General features: G+C 38.0%; 2 protein-coding genes across 3 annotated transcripts in view; one reads left to right on the top strand and one right to left on the bottom strand.

Moving 5' to 3' along the window:
• The window catches only part of LOC136257368 (NACHT, LRR and PYD domains-containing protein 4C-like), a 76,184-nt gene extending 73,998 nt beyond the window's left edge, over window positions 1-2,186 (bottom strand). The window contains exon 1 of one of the 2 annotated variants that reach the window (XM_066050542.1): window positions 1,740-2,186. The gene's annotated coding sequence lies outside the window, so the exon portion shown is untranslated. The remainder of the gene's footprint in view (window positions 1-1,739) is intronic. The other variant, XM_066050538.1, reaches the window with a different exon arrangement.
• On the top strand, window positions 1,822-17,477 carry LOC136257369 (uncharacterized). The gene is made up of 7 exons (XM_066050544.1): window positions 1,822-2,161; window positions 3,907-4,006; window positions 6,953-7,068; window positions 13,407-13,494; window positions 15,633-15,769; window positions 16,483-16,609; window positions 17,284-17,477. The coding sequence occupies exons 1-7, from the start codon at window positions 1,986-1,988 to the stop codon at window positions 17,356-17,358; spliced, it is 819 nt and encodes a 272-aa protein (XP_065906616.1). The 5' UTR covers window positions 1,822-1,985; the 3' UTR covers window positions 17,359-17,477.
• Window positions 17,478-27,213: the final 9,736 nt, after the last annotated feature.

Genomic DNA, 27,213 nt, shown 5'->3' with positions numbered 1-27,213 from the left:
TTCAGCTGAAACCCCCTCTGAAAATAGTGCGCCCCAAATCTATTTACGATTCGTGTGGATGACAATTCACGATCACATGGGTTGATAACATCACCAAGAGTTACACACAGTGCATTATATTAGGACTTTTCTACTGGCCAAACTTCATACTTTGCCTTTGAAATCAGCACTACGTTGTTCAACAGCAGGTAATAACTTTTTTTTTTAGTCTTCGACTTAAAGCTAGGCTGATGTTGCAATTCCAGAGTGGAACTCCCCTTCAAAAAGTAAAGTCTGGATCCACCCCTAACAGTTATTGAAAACTTCCTCAACCTGAAACCCCCTCTGAAAATTTCTAGATCTGCCACTGCTGTAGTACATGTTATCACGCTGATAACTGTCTTACCTGTAGTTTGAAACATAATTTAATGAGCTTTGTCTTTGTCTTTCCTTCAGCTAATAAATCCTCATTTCATTGGTAACTCAACACTGTTTTCCAGAGTTCGCCGAAGCAAACCATTTCCAATCACGTGTTGGCTTGAGGACCCATGCATTTAACAGCACCAGCTTGTAATTGGACACTGATTCATATTAATTAAGCAGCAATAGGGGCTTACTAGAGCCTTACCGCTGCATCCAAATTTCTCACCAACCCGCGTGATCAGCATTTTTAAAAAGCGTACATGTGATTTTACCCCTTCCTCCCCAGTGTACTGTTTCACTTTGTATGCTCGCAAAATGGCTGAAAATTGTGGACCACCCCTTATATTGTTCCAGAGAAGTGTTTCAGCCCTATAATTGTAGGATAGTATAGTCTATTACATCTTTCCCTTACAATTATATGTATACCTTTTGCAGGTGAGCTGCTGCCATAGTAACATCCACCATCTTAGAGTGCAACCTGTTTTGCAACCCTGATAGCATTGCTTTCTATAAGACTAAAACAATACCCAGGAAGTAGAGCAGCTCTTTTGCATTCTATGGCAAAGGTTCACCAGGTTAAACCTATGTTCTCTCCTACGCTATCAGGTTGCACAATATCCAAGATGGAGGATGTTGCTATGGCAGCAGTTCACCTGCAATGGGTCTATATATAATGTGAAATGAATATCGGGTCACATGCAATTTACAGGTAGGTATTAGGTTAAGTGATTCTAACTACCAGAACCACTCCATGTCTATGAAACTGAATAAGATACAACACAACTTATGCAAACAATACAAACAAGCAACAAATTGTACACAACCCTAGTCTTGTGTAGCCAGGCCCTTTTCTTTCTATTGTGTGGGGCAGGGAAAGAAAAGGGTCTGGTGAACATAGTATAGCATCGTCGTTGGGCTATCCCGAGATTGTGGGGATTCTACTGCGCAGCTTCCAGATTGTTGTTTGGTGCAAATGACGTGATTTGCTGCATTTGCATCCTGTTACCATAGATATTTCAGTAGTAGCTATGGTAACAGAATGCAAATGCTGCAAATATTAGCAAATCACGTCATTCGTGCCAATCAACAATCCAGAAGCTGCGCAGTAGAATCCCCACAATCTCGGGATAGCCCAACCACGATGCTATACTGTTCACCAGACCCTTTTTCTTTTCCGCCCCCACACAAAAGAAAGAAAAGGGTCTGGCTATGCGAGACTAACACAACCCCGTACACAACAAATAGAAAGTTAAGGAAAGGTCACCATTTACCCTTCGCCATGCACCATAAAACGTAACGAATCGTGGCGCTACAAACCCATGGCTACATACACTTACAACATAGGTTGGATAGGTTGTGTTCGTTCCTCGAACAGTCGGTCTCCTCGAATCTCACCTCGAAGAACTCATTGCCCGCAACATATCACGTGAGACCTCCCTGCGAAGTTGCGTCATAACTAGGTTGTAGAGTAATCAGTTCTCCCGCCAAGTTTCGTGTTGACCGAGGTGACGACGGTCTTGCTGCGTTGTGCTGTGTAACAGTGATCAGTTATTGAATTGAGGATTACAGACTTTAACACAAAAATGAGGGTTTTGAAGATTACCACAGTTGTGGTTTCGTTCTTGGCACAGTTCGCCATCTCATTGATAGTGGAACCCCAGGAGTCGGGGTGTACTCAAGTTAAGAACCTTCCTCCATGCGTGTGCTCCATGGATAACAAGAACATTGATCTGAGAAGTCTGGCGCACAAGGATACTCCGTAAGTTACTGAGCCCGTAGAAAGCATCACGTCTCAGTATAGCTAATGGTTTGGCGCCAATGCACGCCAATTAACTCACCCACAGCTGAAGTGGTTAACCTGTAACCTTATATGGTGTTGTTGTATGCTGTTTGTTTTTTAGCCAGCAATTGTAGTTTTGAGCTTCACTACAACACCTTTAGCTTGTTAAAGTCTTTATAGCTAAGCTGCCAAGGTATCTTCAGAATCCAGTGAATACATGAAATTTAGTTAGTAGACATTTTTAGTCCCCTATGTTTGTGAAACACCTGTTAATTATACATGCAGGCAGAGTTACTTCCTACCCATCATGGCTTTGATGTCATAGAGATCTATAATCTGACACTGTTTGCTGCACTGATAAGACTTTTCTATAATATTACCACCGTATTGTACAAGCTCTATGTTCTCACCCTCCAGTGCCTAACTGGTAATGTAGATAAACACATTAACGTTTTCCTATACTTACAGTTCTGTCCCAACTGTAGCCATGTCTTCTGATTGTAAAGGTTATTGCATTGCGAGATGAAAGTGGCTGTGAACAGACAACTTATACTATTTTTGGCAAAAAAGAAATGTAGCACAATACTGTATGATCAGCAGTGTATCATTGTTCCTTGAACTGACTTGATCCTTCAGTTTGTGTATGTCAGGTTGAGTGGAACTGAACATGTTATAGTGAACAATACCCAGAGCACTATGCCATATTGAATTTATTTGGTTAATAATCAATACATTACTATTGAAAGGGGCATGCCCCCAAAAGTACATAAAAATGGTGTAAAAACACTGATTTTTGTGCATTTTTGAAGCGCCCACAACATTATGTAGTGATACCAACAACAAAAATCGGTCTGCTAATTACGCACATACCTCTAAGGAATACTCCACCTTATTTTCAAGACTGTAGCTGCAGCGGATACGTGGGCCCAGCACAGTTTCTGAACCCGGTTCGTCATTTTTCCCAACGCGTAATGTATTGTGGGGTTCACCCGTTACCAAGACTATGGGAATTCACCTTAAACTAATTAGTCTAAACAAAAAAAAAAAAACGGTCTGGAACATTGTGTACATGAATAATACTTCAGTAATTTGAGGGAATTGTACAAAGAGTTGTTACCCTCAAGTGGGCCATTCAGTTTAAAGACAAAAGTTAAGGAAAGCTGCTTCGAGAAAGTGTCGCGTGAGTAACTTAGTTTAGAATAGCTTTGTTCTAGTTTCTGTAGGCCTATATAAATAGACACCATGTTTCCTAAGCCAACGTTTAGTGGGTTTCTCGTACGTTTTTGAATTTACCATGTCAGTAGATATGCGGAATTCTGCTAAAATCAGTAAATTTTATTAGGTTCGCAATCCCAATGGCTAATTTCAACATGGCAACGATGCAAAAAAATGTATGTATGGCTACAGTATATAAGGTGTATGTGAACTGTGTTAATGACATGTTTATATATGACAGTGGCTGTCTTTCACATAGCCAACAAATGTAGATTCCACATATACATGTAAATTGTTAACTAACTGACAAGCAAAACAATATATTGCCACACATCATTGCTCAGCAATGAGGAGGATATGCTTCATTACTTGAGTGTGTTTTACATCTTTGTATAGTGATGAATAGTCAACTTGCATGACTGCTACTGGAGGTAGTGATATACAATACTTACACATGGTGAATGGTTGTGTGGTATTGATGTTGAGTGTGTGTTTTCATATGATTATAGAGCATTCAGCGTCACCACTAAAGATGGAACTATCTACTATTACAATCCTTGTAATTCATTTACTCTAGGCGATCATCCTGGTGACTGCAAGGATGTTGCTGTAAGTATCAGAGATGTTGTCTGTATACTTGTATAGTAGTTTTAGTGTGGAACAATTTCTTATTTCAGACACTTGAGACTTATCTTGATGTAAATATGTGTACATGTACATTTCCATTGGGACCATAAACAAGTATCTGATTATCAAGGTGTCCACTTACGGGGCTCCACTTAGGGGGGGCTCCACTGTAACACCACTGTATGTAGTGTGCAGAGACTGACAAAGCTGTAAGCGGATACTGTATAGCTGGAGAGACGAAACTTTTGTGAATTTTGAATGTAATGATAGCTTCGAGAAAATATAATTGTGAAATGTTTCAAGTTTACCTTACCAAATCTGTTTTCTAGACTTGTGAAATGAAAAGTGCGAAAATCGGATTTTACACAGTTTCACAAAAGTTTCTTCCCTCAAAAATTTCCCACTATACAGTAGTTGTTAGTTGCATTTAAAGGGAAAGTGTTTTAATTTATCTTTTAATTGTGTTTGTACAACCACTGGATGTTGTGGTTAGACATAGCAGGGAAGCCTTTCAAGTGTGGTACCTAAAGACCTTCATCACTCATAAAGCCTCACAACTAATTTCACTTGTATGGTAACATAATTTTGTTTGGGTAAGTACCTTGCAGCGCCAGCATTGAAACTGGGTCAACCAGTTAACATTTTGGTTAGTCATCCAGCTCTGACAGCTTTACATATTATCCGGGTCTGACCCAGATTGGATCATGTGGGAAACAACTTAATTAGTGGGAAGTGACTGTACTAACACGTCATAGTCTAGTCCTGCTACAGCTAGGCTTCATTCCTGAGCCATGTCCACTCAGAATTACTGTCTATAGGCATACATGCAGCTACGCCTATTTATCAGTTGTAGGTAGGCCTGAATTCAGCTACCTGTCACAAGACATGGAACTCTGACAAGCATGTAATTATAAGTTAAAATAGTCAGTGGTTGTGCATTTATTATTTGAGCCAAGACCATATACAATAAGAGTCACATGCAGATTTTCCATGGGTGCATGGACTACAACATTGGCTCACTGGTGCACAGTAGTATAAATGATAATATAATGCTACGTAATATAGTTTGTGCAGCTAGAGTTTGTTGTTCATGTGAGTACTGTATCCATTTGGTATATGTACCACAGTGAAGAAATCTATGTTGACATGTGTGAATGCATATGGCTTCCCACAAACAATATGTGACATCCACAAATAAATTGTTTCACACACCACAGAGAGAGATATCTTGTTTTGTTAAGACAAAATACAACTTTATTAAGTACAGGGGTCTAGACTCAGAGGTACCAAGCACTGGATAAACAGTACAGGAGCCCTGGCAACACTTACACTATTAATTATAGCATGCAATTTTAGGCAAACCAATAGATCCCAGTCTGGGGAGGCTCCAGAATTAAAAATTCTGTATGAGCAGGAGACAGCAACGTGAGCAGCCTGCTCAAACAGAGATTTTATGGTCTTCTTTGCCACTTCACAAGTATTGGCTACTTGGGCAATTGTGTCTGGCATAAAATGGCATAAACAACCAATCTCAATGGAAATGAGATTGACAGACTCATAAGCCAGAAAGCCGAAGGTCATGTTGTAAACAGCCATACCGGTCTTCCTTCCTAGTCTAGCAGCTAAAAGATGTTGCTGGGTATTGGTGGGAATAGTTAGTTCAAACAAACAAATGGAATTATTAGAAACTAAAACCAAGCCAGTGGAGGAAAGATTGGTTGGAATAGTGCTGGGAGGGTAGACACTAGCAAGATATCCTGGAAGGTCAGCTTAGAGTTTAAAACTGTCAGGTACGTAAGTGTTGTTGGAGTCCGTGAACAAGAACCTGTAGGACTGAATCATATCTCCAGGTATACCTGCCTTGATCAAGAGCAACAGAACATCCAGTCATGATATGGTTTGTTGTGGGCTGGGTAGCTAGACAAAAGGCGGCTCATCATTATACATATAGAGTTAGCCTGTAGATTAGCTAACCTGCATGCATACATATACAGTGAGATACTGTGTGGCTGTAGGTATTCAGCAGCATGAAGCCATGTTGCTTACACAATGTGGTCAGACAATTAAGGCACTCACAAATAGTTTTAATTTTAATTAACAAGACTAACTGATTCCACCCAACTTGAGGCTTTGCGTGGAAAGGAAGTGGTTTATAGAAACTACAATCATAACAATGAATAATCTCTTGGTGTCAGCCTATCACTTCACTAGTTATGTCTGTCTGTGAGAGAGCACTTGTATGGTTGCTTGTATAGCAAATCGTGATCGTGCCCTTACAGGAAGAAGTATACTCAGACGCTATGCGCGATCTTCTAAGTGTATGAAGCACTGTTACATCCTTGAGTACTGCTTCAGCCTACATTAAGCACTACAACTGTCAGTCACAAAACGGAATCCTGTAATTTTATTGTTATACGGCTTCTTTAATATACGGAACTGTGCCAATAGTGCAATGGCGAAGAGAACTTAGAAAAGTTTCAACGTGTAGGGTGGTTCGCGATCTGTGGAATACAGGCTTATTAATAGGTCATGGACACGCAGAAGGACTCAGTGAGCATGGCTATATAGTTTTTAGCTCGAAAAGTTGATAACTTTTGCTGTACATGAACGAAACAAAATATTATGAATAATAATAAAATGGCAAATTTCAGTTTTGTCCCAAATACACGTACTGTTTCCTTTTCACTTAATACTGGACCAATACTAATTGTAAATAACCACCAGAGGGTGGTTTTGAGTTGGAGAATGCTTTCCAATGTGGTTTTTAGGCGTGCGTTCTATTAGAGTTTTTGCAAAATCATGGGCGATCCCTATTATGAACCCACTGTCGTGGTTCATGATTATGCTATGTTTATTCTTGTGTGTTGATTATTTGTATTTTAGAATAGTATGTGAAAGTGAGTGTTCCTATTGTGTGTATGTATGTAGGGGTGTCAGGATTGTGGTGGGAGCAAAAGATCTATTGGTCAGGAAAGCACTGCTGATTTTAAAACCAGTGACAAAGATGTTGTGTCTATATATTACACCAATGGAACTGGTCATAGGTGAGTTGTCTCTACATTTTGCTAAGAATCAGAAATGAAATAAGTTCTAGCTAGTTAAACAAGCTATATGAATGATGGTAGCATTACACTACATGACTATATGGGAAATTCCTACTTTGGCATTAAACAGATGTTAGTAACATGCTAAAGTAAGGGTTTTCCCACATGGCTATGTTGTAACTAGTATATTAAAAATTATAAATTTAAAAATGCAGTAGGGATTCAAGCAATAAAAAGTAGTGAAACAAGAGACAAACAATGGTAGTTATTACAGCATAGATCAGTGGGAAATCCCTACTTTGGCATGGTATAACAATTATTTTGTGTTCAATGCCAAAGTAGGGATTTCCTACCGAGCTATGCTGTAATAACTACCATCGTTTATCTCTTGTTTCACTACTTTTTATTGCTTGGATCCTGACTTCATTTTTAAATTTGTGATTTTTAATGTAGTCTAGTTATTTAGTTTTTTGTTAAGACATACAGCTAGCTATAAACATGTGACTGTTCTATTAGGGTGACTGCTGTATTAGAATATCTCAAGTCAGCCTGCAAAGTTGTGCACTTGCCCAAAAGGGGGCATGGTCATCATTGTTTCGATCGATTATTAGAGTATGTCAAGTCAGCCTTCCAACTTGAAGGTGTGTGGTCACCAGACATGGGTCAAGCACTTGCTAAAGTGCTTAAGTACAAGCACAAACACAGTGCTTCAATAAAGTAAATACTTCAAGTACAAAATGAAGCACAATAAAAGGACTTGATATAATTACTTTAATTATTTTAAATTAGCAACAGTTTACATCTGCAGAACTGTGAGCAAGGACAAAGGTTGGCCAGAACTGTGAACATCTGCAGAACTTTCTCCACAGGTTCTTTCTACTTAATGATGTAACTTTTGATATGGTCACTTGTGCCTAACTGTTTCCATAGATTCCCTGAATCTCTGCTTCCATTTAAAGTTGTATATAATTCTGGTTGGTCTAGATAATTTTTTGTTGTCTTGGTGCAGTGTTTACGTGTGGCCTCAAAATGTCATACACAAAATCAGGAAGATCACATCCTTAAAAGTGTTTATAAGCACTTCTTTCATAAAGTACTTAAGTATCAGCACAAGCACAATGCTTCAAAACAGCAAGTACTTGTAAGCACTCTCAAGCACTTCAAAATAAGTGCTCAAAGTGCTTACAAGCACTAGTGCTTAAGTGCTTAACCCATGTCTGGTGGTCACTGAAATACAGCTAGCGTAAAAGGGGTGTGTCATCGTGGTTTCAATTGAAAGATCGATAATGCGTATAATAAAGAATGGGCGGATCTTGTGACCTATCATGAAAGCTATCTAGTACCAGTACCTCCGTACAGTAACACGTAGTCTAAGCGTCTTAAATAATCTTGTAGCGTCTATTATGCTGCTTAGAGAAAGTGTTGATACGGGAAATTAACGCCTCAATATGGTTTCGTTGGATGAAGAAGATAAGCAGCCTGAATGAAGACAAAAGAAGACAAAGCGCAGAGGGCACACACTTGTCAGAACCCCAAAAGGCACATCCCACTGGTGAGTTTGTTATTGTGGCGTAAAATGGTGACCGTGCACTGCTTCGTTTGGCCTCTAGGTTTGCGACTGTGGTCAGTCAGGCAGTCAGTCTAAATTCAAGTTCGGTGATTTTTTAAAATTCTGTATCCGGCCACCTGTAAGCGTTTTGTTGTATTTAATGCTGTATTATATATTATATGGACTAGTACTATTCTGTAAAGGTGATTTTCGTCTCGTGAGATATCTATAGGATGCTTTTTAAAGGCGGAGTTTTGGGCAGTGTACGAAAATTTCACCAGGATCCCTGCTTAAATGGTACGACTGTACCTTTTGATACCTACCATCATTCATATCTCTTGTTTCACTTCTTTTTTATTGCTGGAATCCTACTTCAGTTTAAATTATAAAAATTCTAGCTATTATACAAAAGTGATTGTGACTGCTTTATTAGAGTATTTTATGATCTCTATACTTATCTCAAAGTGAGCTATGCTATAAACTGAGGGGCGTGGCTTAGTGCATGTTTTCTGTAGCAAAACTGCAGCTGATAGGACGTGGTCATGTGCTTCAATTGTTCAAGGGTGTGGTGGCATGTTCTAATTGTATATGGGCATGTTTGTGGGAAAGGTTTATTATAAGTGCAGCTCCAGGTATCTATACTCTAGCATAAGTGCAATATTGTGGTGTATATATATGCTCCTCTAAGGAAAATGTTTGATACAGAAAATTAATGCATTGTTATGGTTTTAGAAGAAGATGACCATGTAATTGAAGGTAAAAAGGTAAGGCAAAGCACAGAAAGCAGCCACTCATCGGAACCAGAAAAGGCTCGTGCTATGTGTGTCCTTGTTACTGTGATGCAAGATGGTGGCTGTGAACCGCTTCGTTTGGCCTCTTCTTAACTATTTATGGATCCTTAGCCACAATTTGGGTAAGTGAAGCCCGTTGAAAGGATTTATATGCAAATTCAATTGTTTTAATACAATGCACAGCAGCACTGAGAATTCTCTAATTAAACAGTCACTTTTGGTGTTCAGATAATAGTGGTGTTGAGATTTGAACAAACAAGGATTAACTGTCAACGTGGGAGATTACTTCACCCTTTGCAGTACTATACATATGTAGTGGCCCCTCCACTATCTGAACTTATCGGGCCGTAGGTGTGTTCGGATAATGAAAAAGTTCATAGCCCATACATTTATATACGAAATCCTGGGATATGAGGGACTTTTTTCCTTTCTTTGTCCCATTTTCTTATTGTAGCTAATGTATGTAGGTTAAGTATTGTTTTAGTCTCCAGTTTGTTAGGTTAAGTAATCCAAAGGCTGCAGCACATGTTGCTGTCAGACCTTCAGTGCTGGTCACTGTAAAGCTCTAATAACAATAAATACAGTACTCAAATAGAACATACACTTTAGGCAAAATACTCTAATAGAACAGTCACTTTAACGGAACACTCAAATAATCCATGGCTGGATAATTGAGGGAACTGTATAGCAATCCTCCATTCTAAATTCCAGAAGCAATACAGTACCTTGCTTCAGAAAAAGATATACAGTCTTTTGAAACTTACGATACTACTACCAGTTAAAAATTGCTAAAATTAAATATCAATCACATCTTAGCATACCTTTCCAGCTTTTCTAGTATTGTAATTTCTATTGTTATTGCTGAACTCGCATGAGGCAAAGAATTTGATTCTATTTGACCCTACTATACTGTACATGTACCGTATTTACTCGATTTGTGCCCCAAGGGTACTATTATTTTTTGCCCAAAAATAAGGATAAAATCATTCGAATAGTGCTGCACTGCAGTATTATTCAAGAGTACGCTACTAACATTTTAAACCTGCCACCACTATAGCTATTCGTTTTATAAAACAATCACAACACGTTACTACTTGCTTCTTCCCTTTCTTTCACTCAAGTCTTTGTAGCATAATCATGTCACGCCTCGTGCTACATTTATGTGACCAACTAATTTCCTGATTATGTGACAACCGTTAAAATTTTACCAGGAAAATACCTTCCTTAAATTGAGATGGAGATTAATACTAAAGGTATGAAAGCACTAGTAAAGAGTAATTACGGAAATATAATAGTGTGGTACTATTCGAGGGTGTGGTACAATTAAAATTATTTTAAGAAAGAAGGAAAAGACTTTCAAATAGTACCACACTGCTGTACTATTCGAGGGTGCGGCACAAATCGAGTAAATACGGTATGTCTGCAACAGAAACAGATGCCCCTTGTGAATATGTAAGTCATGATGTCAGCACTGATTAATGTGTGTCCTTATTTAAATAACAACTTCTAGTATAAGTACAGTAGGCTTCATAACCCCACTGTTAATGGCACTGCTGTGAACTGCTACGTATCTGAATAGTTGCTTCTGAGGTGTAATGATAATTGCTATATGGTAACTAGCAGTAAGGTTAATGGACTGCTGCTCATAACAAAAAACGTTTTAAAATACAAAGAACGGAATACATAATATTAGATTATGGTACAGCTCATTTAGAGGGTTACTAAATCACTTAGTCACCTGACATGTTCATTTTGACATGTTCATTTAGTAACCCACCCTCAGGCAATTTTTTACTTGAAAAATAATTATAACACAAAAAGGTACACTGGAGTACTTGATAATACTGTAATGCAATACTTCTCTGTGTTCTGCGGATAATTCTGGACAATTAGTAGACTAAGCGGCCTATCTACTGTACACAGTTCTAACCGTTACTCTGGTTACCGGTTGAATAATTATTTTTGTGGGCGCTGTAAGGACTTCAGGAAGAAACCGTTCTGCCGTTCTGCATTGCTCTTTCACCCCACCCTAATGCTCTGGCTATAAACGTATGTACTTTAAACCATAGTCTAAAAATAAGTTAGACACCGCAACCAACGGGAACTAAGCGATTTAGTAACCCCTCTTGCCCTTAGTAGTTCCCTCGCTGCGCTTGGGACGCTACAGCCTCAGGCCATTGGGGTTACTAAATCGCTTAGTTCCCTTGGTCTTGGTGTCTAACTATTATTTTGAACCTTGTCATGTACTGTTGGCACAAAGTTAGTGATAAAACAGCGCATGTTTATTATATCTTTCTTTGTTTTACCAGGCTTGCATGAGGCTTATACTTAAGTGTATCACCTAATGATAAGAATAAATGGTATGGTTTGGGATCACGAAAGCGTAAAGATCCTGCTCTCAAAAGCTTCAATACATTTTTAAAACCTCAAAGGACAGTGGATGTTGAGCAAACCATAATGCATCACAGGTTTTTGGTCACCTTTGCGACCCGGTTGCTATTGAGTTCTTTGCTATTGCAGTGGAATCATTGCCTTGGTTTTTAGACACTATTGCCTTAGAATTCGTCGTGTTTGTAGGAAATTTCATCATGACAAATCGGTGAGCACTTGGCTAACCAAGAAAATTATGTATTCGATTATTGACTGGCAAGAACTTATAGTAATTAGTTGTATTCGGTACTTAATTTGTCTATCACATGCTCCTACCACTTCAGTAAACTACTGACAGAGATTATGCCATCGGGCGCACACCCAGGTTTAACATCTCTGAAAACACTAGTATCCAGTAATTCCTTTAGAAACGGTTTCATACAGACGACGTGGATGTTTGTCAATTACTTTCCAAAAGAAATTTGCTTCTATTTTGACCCGTACAATAAACAATCAGCCAAGACGAAATTTCCAACTATTTCTAATGCAATAGCACCTGATTCTACTGCAAGCGTGTCAAATTTAATTGCCAGAGCAATGTGAAAGTGACAAATTCAATAGCAAAAACCTGTAATGTTTATTAAAATGCCATAAATATTTTAGCTTGTGTGAAAAAGTCAAATGCTAATATTAATTAATTAACTAGTGGTAGCTACACTACTGGTATAAATTCACAACTACTCCACTTGCAACTTTTCTGAAACTCCTTATCAGTAATGTCATCTAATTAAAGTATCAATTAGAAGGGTACTAATAGTTTCCTCGGTGTTGTAATAACATACAGATGCAACAATTATAATACAGCATTAGACATCAGCTTATTGGCAATGAAAGAATCAGTTAAATGTGACCCACTGAGAAAAACTAGCTGTTTTTGCACATTCCTTGAATTCCATTTTATTGCATCTCTGTAATCTATAGTAACAAAAAAGTGGACAGCTAAAGTTTCAGCCTTTTATGATGAATGGTTTTGGAGTTATAGCACTTGACAGTTGGAACAGTGATAAAGTCAGTTTGTACAGCAACAATATGGGAAATGAATTACATGCGCTTAGATAATTGATCATAACTCACAATTAAAACAAGCTACAAAGATGGGACTTGGCTCAATGTGTTCACCAGGAACTGGCAAATCAATCAAGGTATAGTGCTTTCTCTGTACTCCTTCGTGTTGACAAAGGAGAAGGTCATTCCAACTAAGAAATGACAACAGTGAATGTCATTTTTACTGCATCGTAAATAAATGCCCAAAACTCACGTATCCTTTCCTGTGCAAACATGAAACAAAAATTTTCTTACTCTCCATAAACAGACAAATCCAGTGATGTATAGGTTTTATTAATTTGAGCCTAATTTCAGTGTGTACAAATGCATGCGATTAAAGCGTGCATAAAGTTTTCATGTAGCACACATATTGTATTTCAATACAGCTTTATGGCAAGCTATAATTTTGTGAAAATGGTTGGATTTTGGGTCACATATGTTATTAGATAATGAAACTCTTTAATCCATTTTGTGTTGGTCACACATGCATAGTAGATGTGTATATTATGACTGATACATTTTAGGAGTATGGTTATTCAGCTACAATGTAACAAGACATACAAGCATAAATCTAAGTTTGAGTCTCTTGGTGAAACTAATAAAGATGAGTATGTAAGTGGCATACCATGTGTAGTACATGTGTACCATGTGTAGTACATGTGTAGTACATGTGTACCATGTGTAGTACATGTGTACCATGTGTAGTACATGTGTACCATGTGTAGTACATGTGTACCATGTGTAGTACATGTGTACCATGTGTAGTACATGTGTACCATGTGTAGTACATGTGTACCATGTGTAGTACATGTGTACCATGTGTAGTACATGTGTACCATGTGTAGTACATGTGTACCATGTGTAGTACATGTGTACCATGTGTAGTACCTGTGTACCATGTGTAGTACATGTGTACCATGTGTAGTACATGTGTACCATGTGTAGTACATGTGTACCATGTGTAGTACATGTGTACCATGTGTAGTACATGTGTACCATGTGTAGTACCTGTGTACCATGTGTAGTACATGTGTACCATGTGTAGTACCTGTGTACCATGTGTAGTACATGTGTACCATGTGTAGTACATGTGTACCATGTGTAGTACCTGTGTACCATGTGTAGTACCTGTGTACCATGTGTAGTACATGTGTACCATGTGTAGTACCTGTGTACCATGTGTAGTACATGTGTACCATGTGTAGTACATGTGTACCATGTGTAGTACATGTGTACCATGTGTAGTACCTGTGGATGTATACAACATCTGTTTTGTTTTGTATGTGATATTAGTCTAGTACAAAACTTATTTTAATGGAAAAATCAGGTAGCGTTCCACCAATAAAATGTAGCGAAACAAAGGTAGCTATTACAACATAGCTATATGTGGGAAAATCCCTACTTTGGTGTTACCATGTACCATCTGTTCAGAATAGTATCATCTCTGAAATTACCCTACTTAATTTATAATTTCTAGTTTGTTACCTTTTTATAGCATAGCTACGTATGTTAAATATATGTGGTTGTGACTGTTATATTAGAGTGTCTCTATATGGATGTTTGTCTTGAATAAACTACCATAGAGTCGGGTTGTTAAGTGCATGTGTCTATTAATTGCATATTATTTTTGTTAAGCCATACACATTTCTTGTGATTAACCATGGATGATAAGCGCAGCAAGACTACACATTTACATATGTATTTCTTATTTTACTGTGATATAAATCACAGTAAAACAATAATAAGAAGTGTTATATCCCTACTGTGCTTTTCCATTAGGTATCTTGAACACAGTAGGGATATAACACTTCTTATTGTTTTACTGTGATTTAATATCGTGCACTATTCCAGTTTGTTTCAGTACTTTTTATTGACGTGCTATGGTCCCTACTCCAGTTGAAAATTCCAATTTTTTGTGTGTACTTGTTTGTTAACTTTTTAAAAAAATTAAATAATTATGACTGGTGAACCCACACATACCACATCAAAAGAAAGAAATGGCACCGTACTCCCCAGCTACCAAGTATCGTCCGAAAAATGAAGTATCCATTACACTTTGTTGTCAGCTATGTTCAACCCAGCAGTATGAATCAAGTGTCGACAAGCACCCCTGCAATCAAAGTAGCCACTATGAAAAATACAGATGATTTCCAGGAAGCTATGCATCATGCGCTACCACTAAATCGACACCTTTTACTGTCAGCAAAAAAGAATGGGACACAAAGGAGAACACTGGGAAGTCCATGAAGACTGCATTGTATATACCATGGTATGCCAAAAGGCATGTGTCTGGCTGAAGTGACGTCGAACAGAGAAAAAAAATCAAGTCCGTAGCCTTAGCCTGTTATCGAGTTAAGCTTGTCTGAAGGCATTAGTCAGTCAGTCAGTCAGTCACCAGAAAATTCCATTTGATATATATATTTTTTAATTTTGTAGCAACTTGTTGAAAGCATTTCGGGTCGATCTGAAGGCTTGTTTTGGGCAGTTTTACCTAACCAATACTGCCTCATCATCGTCAGGGAAAAGTGAGGGTGGTTTTGGGTGATATTTTTCATGGGCCACGCCTACACCATTGTGGTCCCTACTCTAGTACTGTATGATGTAGTGTCACAAGTGTGAAACATACACTGTATTGTATCCCCTCAAATCAAGGTCTCTACGTGTGGGGCTTATTAAAATTAGGAGCTCATCAAGTCCGGAGGATGATATAGTGGCACTTATACAATCTTTTCGTGTGTTTTTTCCTGTAGACACTTCAGTTGACAAGTGTGTGTGCCTGTCCTGGAGGATGTAATAAACATGGACCAGCTAGTAGTGGAGGAAGTAGCGGTGACCATCATAGTAAAGCTAGTAAACTAGGAATACCAGGACTAGTGGTCCTCTCTGTGTAAGTGTGTGTGTGTGTGAAGGGGGGGAGTGTTGTATGTGTGTAGTGTGTAAGTGCCATGTACGACATTGATCCGTAATATGTAGCTATTTATGTGGTGCAATGCAATAGAAGTGCCTATAGTGTGTACATGAAATGGGTCAGGATGACCAGCAATCAGACCGGGATTTGATCCAGATCTGATTTAGATTAATTAAAGCCACAGCACACACCAAGGGCTACAATCTGGGTGCTCTACAAGGTTATTTAGTGTACGGGTAACTACAGTATATAATAACTAATCAGGTGAGTAAATAAATTATTGTGCTTCTTACATGGCTACATACAGTATCAGACATTCCCAATGAAAGAAGCTAGCCTATCACAAAGTAGACTATAACTCATGCAATAATAATGGGTAGTGGGCGTGGCTCTGCGTAAACCTGCAGACAGTAATGTACATGGATTTGTGTGTGCCTACAAACTGCAATACACGTTGTGATAAATAGGCATGGCTCCTTGAATTCCTACAAAAAGTAACATATATTGCCTAATAAGTGGGTGTGGTTCAGGTCCGTAGCAGGTATGATGTGTCAGTACACCTCCAACATAATTCATTTCACACATCATCCAATCCAGGTTATAATGCGAGTCTTCTTATCATTAAAATTTTAATCGTATAAAATAAGTTATTACATATTGGTGTACATGTGTGTCATTTCTTTCCCTTGCAGGTTTGTCATAATTGTCATTGTCTACTTTGTGGCTGGTATGATAATTAATAGAGTGAAATTTGAAAAGACCGGCTCTGATATTATTCCTAATAAGGAGTTGTGGTTTAATCTACCATTTCTTGTAAAGGTGAATTCATAGATAGCTACATGTAAAATTTGTTTTAACCAGTTACGGTATAAGACCTTAATTATCCAAGCTTTGATTATCCGAACCCAAACAGTAGCGATGACTGTTCTATTAGAGTATTTTGCCAAAGGTGTATGTTGTATTAGAGTAGTTGAACAAAACTCTGTACATAAATGAATGGACTTTCTTTACCTAACTTATTTGAATAATTTTATGATTGAACTGGCACACAGGTGCTCAGATAATGGAGGTTCCACTGTACCAATATTGTTAAACTTCGATAATAGCCTTGTAACGAAGAAACTTAGTGTGGTAGTTTTATTGCCATCAAGATTCACAGATTCACAATAGTGAGTCATGAGACAATATAAATGAAACACACAAACACTACTGGAAGTCTTTTACATGAGGACTTGCATATACAATTACTGGTAGTAGCAAATAAAAAATGTAGAAACTGCAGAAGAAATAATCTTAATTCCCTAGGAATATAGAACTATATTAAAGCCATGCACACTCACACGTTCATGTGTACACAAATTTATAAACCTCTTGATAACCCTAATGAAGTTGGGTCCTATAATATCACAATGTAGTGTCGTAAGCCGACTCCCAAACTTTAATTCTAATAATGATGTTCTTGCAACTACATACTCATATATTTTATCTTCCAGGATGGAGTGCTATTCACATTCTCTCCGTGTGTCGCATGTTACCGACAAAGAAGAGGATACTCCAATCTAAACTGATTTAATCCAAACTGTTTCTATTTGTATGTTATGTAGCCAGACAAGTACATAATACTGTAAACATTTCATTGTAAATTATGTCCATATCCGGTAGTATGCAGTATTGTATTCAGATTGAATTTATCCATCTGTTGCACACATAATACAGTTGCTGTATCTGTTATATGTAACACAAGCAAGATACAATTAGTACAGTTAGGCATCTTATTTGTTTCTCATACTAGTCTAGTGTATAAAATGAAATCTGCCTGTCCACTTTGCTATATATTTTGAATATTGAAACTAATATTATTATGTTCATGTGGCGTAGTTTCAGATTTAAATTCTTTTAGCTGATTGCTACATAATAATAATAATGGTTGTGCCCTGCTTCATTGTTCCATGTACCTTACTGCTTTATTAGAGTAGCAAAGTAGTATGATTGTTTTATTAGAATGTTTGATTGCTCTATAAGTGTAAATTGTTTTCTCTGAGGTAGCCAGTCATCTAGAAGACATCCAGCGAAACAAGATGATGTCTCCCTTGTAGTATCTGAGGAAGGCCTGCTGACCTAAATGATTTTGTTATTTTTGTCAGGAGAAATTTTAAATTAAAAAATTCCCTGATACTGGAATGGCCAAAGTCTATTTTTATGTTACATCAATGAGTTGCCATTATTTGTTAATTGTAAAGTTGGTCTGTATGCTGATGACACTATTCCATAATATTACTGTTATACGTTCTTCTTTGTCTGACTGCACCACACTTCAAGAGGATCTTAATAATTCTTTGATGCACCGGACTGCTCAATCTGATATGAATTTTAACCCCGAGAAAAATGTATTCCTTGTAAATGAAACTCTATCCTTTATAACTATACTTTGAATAGCATCTCCAAGTGTCATCAACAAAGTATCTTGGGGTAACTATCACAAGCAACTCATCATGGAGTACCCATATCAATAGCATTCCTTTTAAGGCTCAATCAGTGTAAGCATTCTTAGCTACATGAAATCCTGTCCATTTCATCTCAAGCTAAAATGTTATAACACCATGGTATGTCCATTAATAGAGTATACCTACCCAGTCTGGTTGCCTCATACCCCTACGAACAACTTGAATAAGTACAAAGGCAGTGTGCAAGATTTATAACAGGTGATTATTCCCGCTTCAGTAGTGTAATAACACGCTTTTGGATCTTAACATCCCCAGTCTTGAATGTAGAAGAGAAATTTCTAGTGTCATCCTGTTCTAGCTATAAGATTGTTAATATGTGACCGGATTTCACATAACAAGGCTTCCACACACACAAAATCAAACTTACGTTTTTACCAGAAATGGATTGCTGGCCTAATACACTATCACATTCCACACTGTACTTCCTTCAGGACTGGCAAGTCTGGTTTCTGTGGCAGCTTTCTTCCGACCCTGTCAAAGCCACGAGTGGGAGATTGGCGCCATTGAATGGCCATGGCTTTGTGATAATGGTGTGTAGTGAGCTGGGACTTCACAGAGACCTCACCAATAGTGTTCTCGGTCAATTTGGAGTGATTTGAGGGCCATGGAGAGCCCAAACTTGGCCTCTGGATTCCAATCGTCTTCTTACTCCATTTTATACTCGTATATTAAGACCACCATCCACCCCCACCCTCCCACCCTATTACTATCCACCCCCACCCTCCCACCCTATTACTATCCACCCCCACCCTCCCACCCTATTACTATCACCTGTGATATTATTACTCACTCGAGAAAAGCTGCCCAAAACAGGGCTAATTTTGGGTATCAGAAATGTATACACCCACTCAGTGATAGCTAGTAAATAGATGCATACTTGGTGCAAATTTTGTTTGCACAGCTGTAGGCACTGGGATATTACACAATGATTACTTAAAATCGCCATATCTCCTAACGAAGTTTTGTGCGTCGAAGCCGGGTTTTGTCAAATTCAGTCACATATAATGATCAATCCTTTAGTCCTAGCTATCCATGACCTTATTCCTGTTATCTCATTCACCAGAAGTCACAATCAAAGATTCCGTCACATGATGCTTAGGGATGCGGCGATTATGCTGGCATAATTTCGGGAATAATAGGTATGTGTGGAAATCAGGAATTATGCTAGCATTTTGAGGTGATTATAAAGCTTTAACAGTAGGAAAATCTGCAGATTGCACAATTCCGTTAAAAAAGATCGAGATACTTTAATAGAGCAGTCAGAAACTCTAATAGAACAGTCATTGAATATTATTTACTCTAATAAAGCAGTCATATTGAAATGAAATTCTCTAATACAGTAACCAGCTAAAGAATTCAAGACTATTTGAAGCCTAAACATCAATGAAAATGGTCTGATACAGCAATAAACTGGCATTATTAGCCAATTATGGTGGCATAATTTTGGGAATAATGGGCAATTCTCAAAAGCATAATAGGTGATTTTTTGAGCACTGCTCAAAAGCATAATGCTCAATTTTTGGAGCATAATAGCCTCATGCCTAATGATGCTTGAACAACCCAATACAGCAATTCCTTTGTTTTCAAGATCAATCAGGCTATAGAACTCGCTTTTGAGAACTTATCCAACAACCATCGTGAGGAAATCCAAGTCATATTGATTCTCTCAGTACTCAGCAGATTAACATCATAGTAGCGAGACTAGCGACGTTAACTCTTAACAATATAGTGCGGGCTACCAACTACCATGAACTTTCACTAGGGACCCGCCGATTATGCTGGCATAATTATGAGCATAATAGGTGTCTGAAAGCATTGAGCTTAATGCTAGCATAATAGGAAGAATATTTGTGTAATAGTATGAATTCTTGCTTATCAAAATAGCTATCACAGAAAGATCGATATACTCTAATAGAACAGTCAGTAACTCTAACAGAACAATCACATAGCTGACTGTTCTATTAGAGTATATCGATCTTTTCTGTGATATGCATTTTGACAAGTAAGTTTGTGCTTCAGCCACTTATTATTTATCCATAAATTGGAATTTATTAGCAGAGCACGAGAACTGAGGCATAAATAATTGGGCATAATTTGAGCATAATGGGTAAGTATTGAGCATAAATTTAAGCATATTAGATAAATTTTTGAGCAGTGCAGCATAGCATAATAGGTAAAATTATGAGCATAATCGGCGGGTCCCTAACTTCCACACTTAAACATAATTTTTAAAATTTCACCATTCCCATACAATATGCAACACTCACTTGGTATCATACTCCAACCATCTTTGATATGATAACAAGTTAGTGGTGAAGCCATGTAAACGTTAGTGGTGTGTGCTATATGGCTTTTAAGTAAAACCCAGTGATTTTACTTAAGAGACATTCAGCATTATTCTTTATCATATGAAGCTGAAATTTTATACACTGCATCACAACAACAACCGTTCACTGGATTTTGCAATTTTTGCATCATTCAGAAGTTATGGGTAGTTTTTCGGTTATACATGCTTGTATTTAAATAGACATTGGAAGTTTAATCAATAATTAATCATGTTCATATTGCACACATGTAAAGTACATAAGATAACTAAAAAAACTAGTTTACCAGATTTTTTTAATTTCTCACTAAAAATCAAGTTATGATGTTGCGAATTCTGGCACTCTGCGATGACTTTTAAATTTTTTTTTAAATTGTTTGCATTTCTTTTCCCAGTGTGTTTCCCTTTCTATATGCTCTGTGGTATTCTCTAATTTTTCTAAAGTACTTTCTGATCAAAATCCTAGACTGACAGAATCCAAAACCTCATCAATGATCTTCTCTAAATGGGGAAAACTGTAATCACAGTGAAGGCAAGTATAACGTTTTGCATGACACCATACACGTTTGATGGGATTTAGTTCACAATGAAATTTAGGAATGAACATCACTCTTAAAATCAGTTCTTCCACTCTAGTTTTTTGGTACTTAAAATCCCTCATTTCTGAAACTATTTTGATCATTTCTTCCTGTCTCATTCCAGTTGTGTCTATCCGTCGATCCTCCAACAAACTTTTAAATCCTTTTTGAAGTCCTGCAGAAGTAATCATTAGTTTATCCTCTCCATCCCACTTGGTGCTTCTCTTAATCTCATAATTAAATGGCTGCTTCCCCCCATCTGAAACATTCATTTTACTAGCTGTCAATGTATCATCAGCATATGCACAGTGCCCAGAACTTTGGTCAAAAAGAAAAAGTAAAGTGTTCTGGTTTAGGATATTTAAACTCTGCAATGCTCATTGCAACCTTTACTTGTTTTATCACAGTTCATTATTTCAATAGCCATCTCCCTGTGCACCAAATTTAAATATCACACAAGCTTTCTGAGGAAGATCAGGCATAGATACTTTTGCAATTTCATGTTCACCTGGAGCTAGTTGCAAGTATCCTCCATGTTCTTCAATAAAATTGCTGATCATGAGTCCACAACCTTGACTCTTTGGGCAAAGCATTTGTTTATCTTCTTCAGCCCACTGCCATGACTGCCCCTCATTTGTATGAAAGCTTGATTCATCATGATAAAATTATATCATGACCAATTGATTTTCATATTGATTATTTCTTATCAACTCTTCAGTTTGGCCACTTATGCAAGTTGGTGGAGGCAAATGGGTAGATTGAAGAGCCACAATTTTGTTGAGATAGATTCTTCTGTATTCTACAACATCTTCCAATTCATGGCCATCAAAGTATAGACCTTTCTTTGATGATTGGGGAGAGAATCCAAGATTGTGCAGCCATCTTCTAGCAGTGTGAGGAGCAATAGACTCAGGATACCCAGGTGGCAAATGGCTATCTGGCAATAAGTTTAAATTAAGGGTACTCTGTACAGTTCGTACAAGGCTTCCCAAGAAATAGTCTGTTTTGCACTAAAAGAAATATTGTGGTCATTTAATTAGTCTATGACATGTTTACACATTTTAGTACCTGTAAATTAGGTATCCCATAGCAGCAAGCGCAAGCATCTTGCTATTCTACACCCTCTCACTTAAATTAGAACTACTCCGTCATTTTCATTAATCCAATAGACATGAAATTTTCACACAAACTACTTTAGTAATTTTGCCAAAGAAGAGCGTTTGCCATTTTGAAATAGCAAGTTCAGATGATGGATAACTAACGTGGAAGTAAAGAGGATTTCTGGGAGTGTCAACCCGAAAGATAAATATGTGATGATCAAGAAGCTAAAAGACAAAAATATAAACACACAATGGTTTGTGCTATTTAGCATAGTGTATCATAAAAGTATCAAGGCTCTTGTGTGTAAACTGTAGGACTAGTTTTAGTATAAAGGGAAAAACTGTAACTCGTGTTCTAAAGCAAATTAGCAGTTGGGTTTGGACTAAAACTACAACATGATATCAACAAGTTAATGCAATGGTCAAGTGTTTGGTTGCTTAGATTTAACGCAGCCAAATGCAAAGTAATGCAGATTGGTAACTCTCTTCCTGCATCATACACCATGTACGATGGCACTACAAATGTATCTACTGACCTAGAACTAGTCAACGAGGAGAAGGACCTTGGAGTGTGGTGCACAAGTGATCTCAAGCCATCTCTACACTGCCAAAAAGCTGCAGTCAAGGCTACACAGGTTCTTGGGCTTATTAGGCGATCTTTTAGAATTGACTGTACTGATATGTTTATATTTCTGTATAAGATGTATGTTCGACCGCATTTGGAATATTGTGTGCAGTCTTGGAGTCCGTACTTGGCCAGAGACATCGACACCCTTGAAAAGGTTCAGAGACGTGCAACTAAACACCTTCGCGGATTAGCCCCACTTGACTTATGAAAGCCGTCTTGAAATTCTGGATCTCTATTCTCTGTATTGCAGACGTCAAAGGGGTGATATGATTGAAACATATAAGATACTTAAACGACATTATGACTTGGACCCATCTACATTTTTTACTTTTAATACTGCTACCACCAGGGGGAAAGATCAAGATTACTTGTTAGGCAGAACTTTTTTACAAATAGAATAGTCAATCTATGGAACTCCTTACCTGACTTTATCATTCCAGCACCAACAGTTGCAACCTTCAAGCTGCGCTTGGATAATTTTTGGAAGCAATCTAGATATGGGCACCTTCAAAGGCCTACGACCTAGCCTGGCAAGTTAGCTTGCCTTGGCATCTACAAGCCCATTAAATAATAAACTGTGTCAGGGGCGTAGCTAGCCAGAAGGTGATGGAGAGGCAGGCATGCCCCCACGAAACACTCAAAATCATTCATGATTGCAAAAAAAAAGCTAATGACCCAATGGGGGGGCTAGCCAACATACGGTGTTGTATTATTACAGCTTAAATAACTAGCTACGTAACTATTTCAGTACTGACTGCTCCAATAGAGGTAGCTATATTCGTCGAGCATCATCGCACGTGCCACAACTGTACTCCAACAAATTCATCCAGTCCGGTAGAGCTAATACTTTAGTGCAATTACAAGTTACTTTACGTTAGCCACAGCCTGTGCTGCACTCCTAGCACACTGCTGACAGGATGACGTATTCACTCACTTCACTCGGCAAAATTCAAATGCCATGTATTGCACGAAATCCCACCTGTCTTGCTAGCAGAACTTGTAAGCTTGACTGATCCACCTGACTGACTGACAAAGTAAAAACAGACTGCACTGCCGTACGTACAAAGGTCCAGTGTGATCGATTCGATAAATTGGTACATTTATTTAGCTAACACTTTGTCACCTCGTAGGCAGCAGGTTCGTAGCGTCATCTGGTCTCCTTTGTCACTTGTGAGTTGTGACTCCTGGTCTCCTGCTGCGGAGAAGCGGGTCACTCTTTTTAGATTCAAAAATGTTCTATCACGCGAGTAATCTAGGCTAAATATAGAAGTATGTCTCTAATATTTTCGTTTGATGGATTCACGAGCGAGTTGAATGTTGTGTGTGCGCATTCACTAGCAACCCCTGCAGTGGTGATACCGCGTAGTAGTGTACATAATTTACAGTCATTTGCGTGTCAGTTTAATACTGGTAAACTTGTGACGAAGGTTTAAAAAAAATCATTTAGTGATGGGGGGGCAAATGCCCCCCCTTATCTACGCCTCTGAACTGTGTACTAGTGTTAGCTTATATCCAGTAAAAAGTACAGCTAAAACCATTTGTAAGTTTTAGAATAAATTAATTTCATGGGAAGCCATATAAGCGAACTGTACAGAGCACCCTTAACCCAGTTAGCAAATGTCATGGCAGCTGTCATGGATGGTTGATTTTGTCATAAGCTCTATTATGTAGCCAAACTAAAGCTTTCTTTTTGCAAATTTCGTCATCCAATACATGTGCACGAGAGTATTTACCTCCCATTGTCTCTTCAAATTCACCTTCATTTTCATAGAACTCTGTATGCCAAGCACGGATGTTTCTTTCATTATACCCCACAACATTCCCAGCTTCAGTTGCTGCAGCTCAAACCAAAACATGCTCTAAAGGTGTCCATTAACAAAAGTGCTAGAATTTTAATGGTATATATTTATTCTGACAGTTTATCAGTGGCGTAGCCAAACCCGGGAAAGCCAGGGCATTGCCCTGCATGGCATCAGACTATTTTGCCCCACCATCAGCCACCCAGAGCCCCGAGCAATTAAAGACGTGGGCTGGATTAAAGTTAACTACTCCATTATTGTACAAGAATACCGGTAGATATAGCATAACTTACTAACTGTGTTATTTTCACCAATGTCTTTCTTTCTGACTAGTCGAAGGACAGAGATGGGATTATCCCGGCAAGGGATTTTCCCTTTGAGTAACTTGATTGTGTACAAATAATAGGAGGTAGTATCATGTGATTACAAAAAACCGCGCAGCATTGTGACAAGGAGGGATTATTATTAACCCTTCCAGTATAGTGGGATGGACAGTTAACAATTGGATTAACTTGTGTAACTATTGGTGCAGTCAAAAGAATAGAGGCGAGATATTTGAGGCATTAGCACCCGCCTAGCCACGTAGATACTACTAAGTGATAGTTCAAACGGTACATGATGGAATGCTTATTTGGTCAGCAATTGTTTCTTTTTATATTTCTAGGCTGTGGCACTGGCAGAGCACAATCATCACGTGATACGACACCATAAGTGCCTCGTGCTTTAATTAAGGTTTCTTCCAAGTCTGGTATTAAGACGAAGATGATTGTGTATATGGAATAAGAAGGCCAATAGCTAGCGTTCACCTAGAGTAAGGTTAAAGTACATTAGTCATGCATACAGTAGTGTAGGTAAAGTATACGTAGTGATGCATACACATTTTTAAAATGCCGTTGTATTGATGTCCATATGTGCAACAATGACCCTTTGGAGTGTTGTATTATGTTACTAGAAGATTGGATTGGTTGTCTAGCAAACGAGGAGTCTCCCCCAAGTCTTGGAGAGTTTGATTAATGTTCTGAGAGAGATAAGGTTCTGACTTCAGTAGCAGAAAAGATTGAAGAAAACCTAATAGCTAAATGCTGGAGTAAAAATATCCTAAAACTACACAAACAAGACCTGTATTTAACATTTTATACGATAGTAATTTCTGTGCAGTTTTCCTGTTTTACTTTTTGACACGCGTACATCAAGTATATAATTAATGTATCTGATTTTTTGTATAATTGTTTAATTTTAATAACTCATTATTCTTTAATGTAATTCATTGCATAATAAGCTACTACTATATGCTAATAGCTGTACTATATGTCAACTATTTTGTTTAAGCTATAATACAAGAGGAAATGCTCTGCACTACACTGCAGATCTGTACATAATATGACAGGTGGTTTTAAGGGGGTTTCTGGAAACAGAAACTCCTTTGGGCCCCGGGGCTGGAACAGCTATCCAGCCCTTAGGCTGCTAGTTAGGCAACTAGTATAGTGATTCTTCCTTAACTACAACTATAAACTCATATATAGGACATGACAACACACAAATCATGTTCACTGATACTTTCACAGTAAGACTTCAGGATCACAAGTATTTTTGAGAGTATAGGAGCGAGATACTCTAATAGAGCAGTCATCTATTCTAATAGAACATTCAGTTGAAATATTTAACAATGCTAGTTCCACAATTTCTTTATTTTTAGGATGCAATTTATCCAAACAAACCTATGTGTGCATTTCAAAGGCTTCATTTTTTGATATCCACTTGTACAGTACTTAATGTCACTCACTGAGGAATACTGTATTCATGTATGCATGCACCACTGAAATTGTTCTCAAATCCAATCCCGAAGCATTCAACCTTCAAATTTTTCCTGTAAGGCATATATGCCCTAATGTTGTGATTTATATACTAAGGTGCCATTAATGATTCTTAGATACTACCTGAATGTTAACAACCTCATATGACTTTGCCCCCAACTTAGAGTACTGTTCTCCACCCCTTGTTTTGACATAGGTGTCAAGACGATTGTGGGATTCGAACTTTTCCACTCCCTACCCAATGGCAAAGAGAAAAAAGCGGCCTGGCCATGCAAGACTAATGACCTCCTCTCGCTTGAATTTCTGAATTTTTCTAGATGAGAAACAAGTAATCAAGTTTTCCTGGCCTAATGTGGTGGGGATGGGGAGACTCCCCTACCACATTATCAACGCTTGATATCATTACCGCTTTAATTTCTGCTTGGTGGAATATTATTGCAATACACAATATAATTCATGCTATACTGTTCATTGATGGTAGCTAAGCTCAGCAAATGTTGCTATGTTTAATAATATTATAATATATGTACATATGCAGGTGCAGATCTAGGATTTTAGAAGGTGGTTTCCAGTGGTAGATGTGGGGGTCTGGGAGTATAGCCCCCACGCAGATGCTGACACAGTTTTAATTTTACAAATTTAATAAAATATACTGTTTAAAATCCGCTACTACTTTA

The sequence above is a fragment of the Dysidea avara genome, chromosome 6 (assembly GCF_963678975.1).
Source record: "Dysidea avara chromosome 6, odDysAvar1.4, whole genome shotgun sequence".
Classification (NCBI taxonomy): domain Eukaryota; kingdom Metazoa; phylum Porifera; class Demospongiae; order Dictyoceratida; family Dysideidae; genus Dysidea; species Dysidea avara.
This window is presented reverse-complemented; position numbering and strand designations above follow the sequence as displayed.

What these genes read in the sequence shown, in the direction of transcription:
- LOC136257369 (XM_066050544.1), top strand. Translation starts at nt 1,986, where the DNA reads ATGAGGGTTTTGAAGATTACCACAGTTGTGGTTTCGTTCTTGGCACAG. An exon ending in GTGACTGCAAGGATGTTGCT is followed by an intron (nt 4,007 to 6,952) that starts GTAAGTATCAGA and finishes GTATGTATGTAG; the next exon opens with GGGTGTCAGGATTGTGGTGG. An exon ending in ACCAATGGAACTGGTCATAG is followed by an intron (nt 7,069 to 13,406) that starts GTGAGTTGTCTC and finishes GATACATTTTAG; the next exon opens with GAGTATGGTTATTCAGCTAC.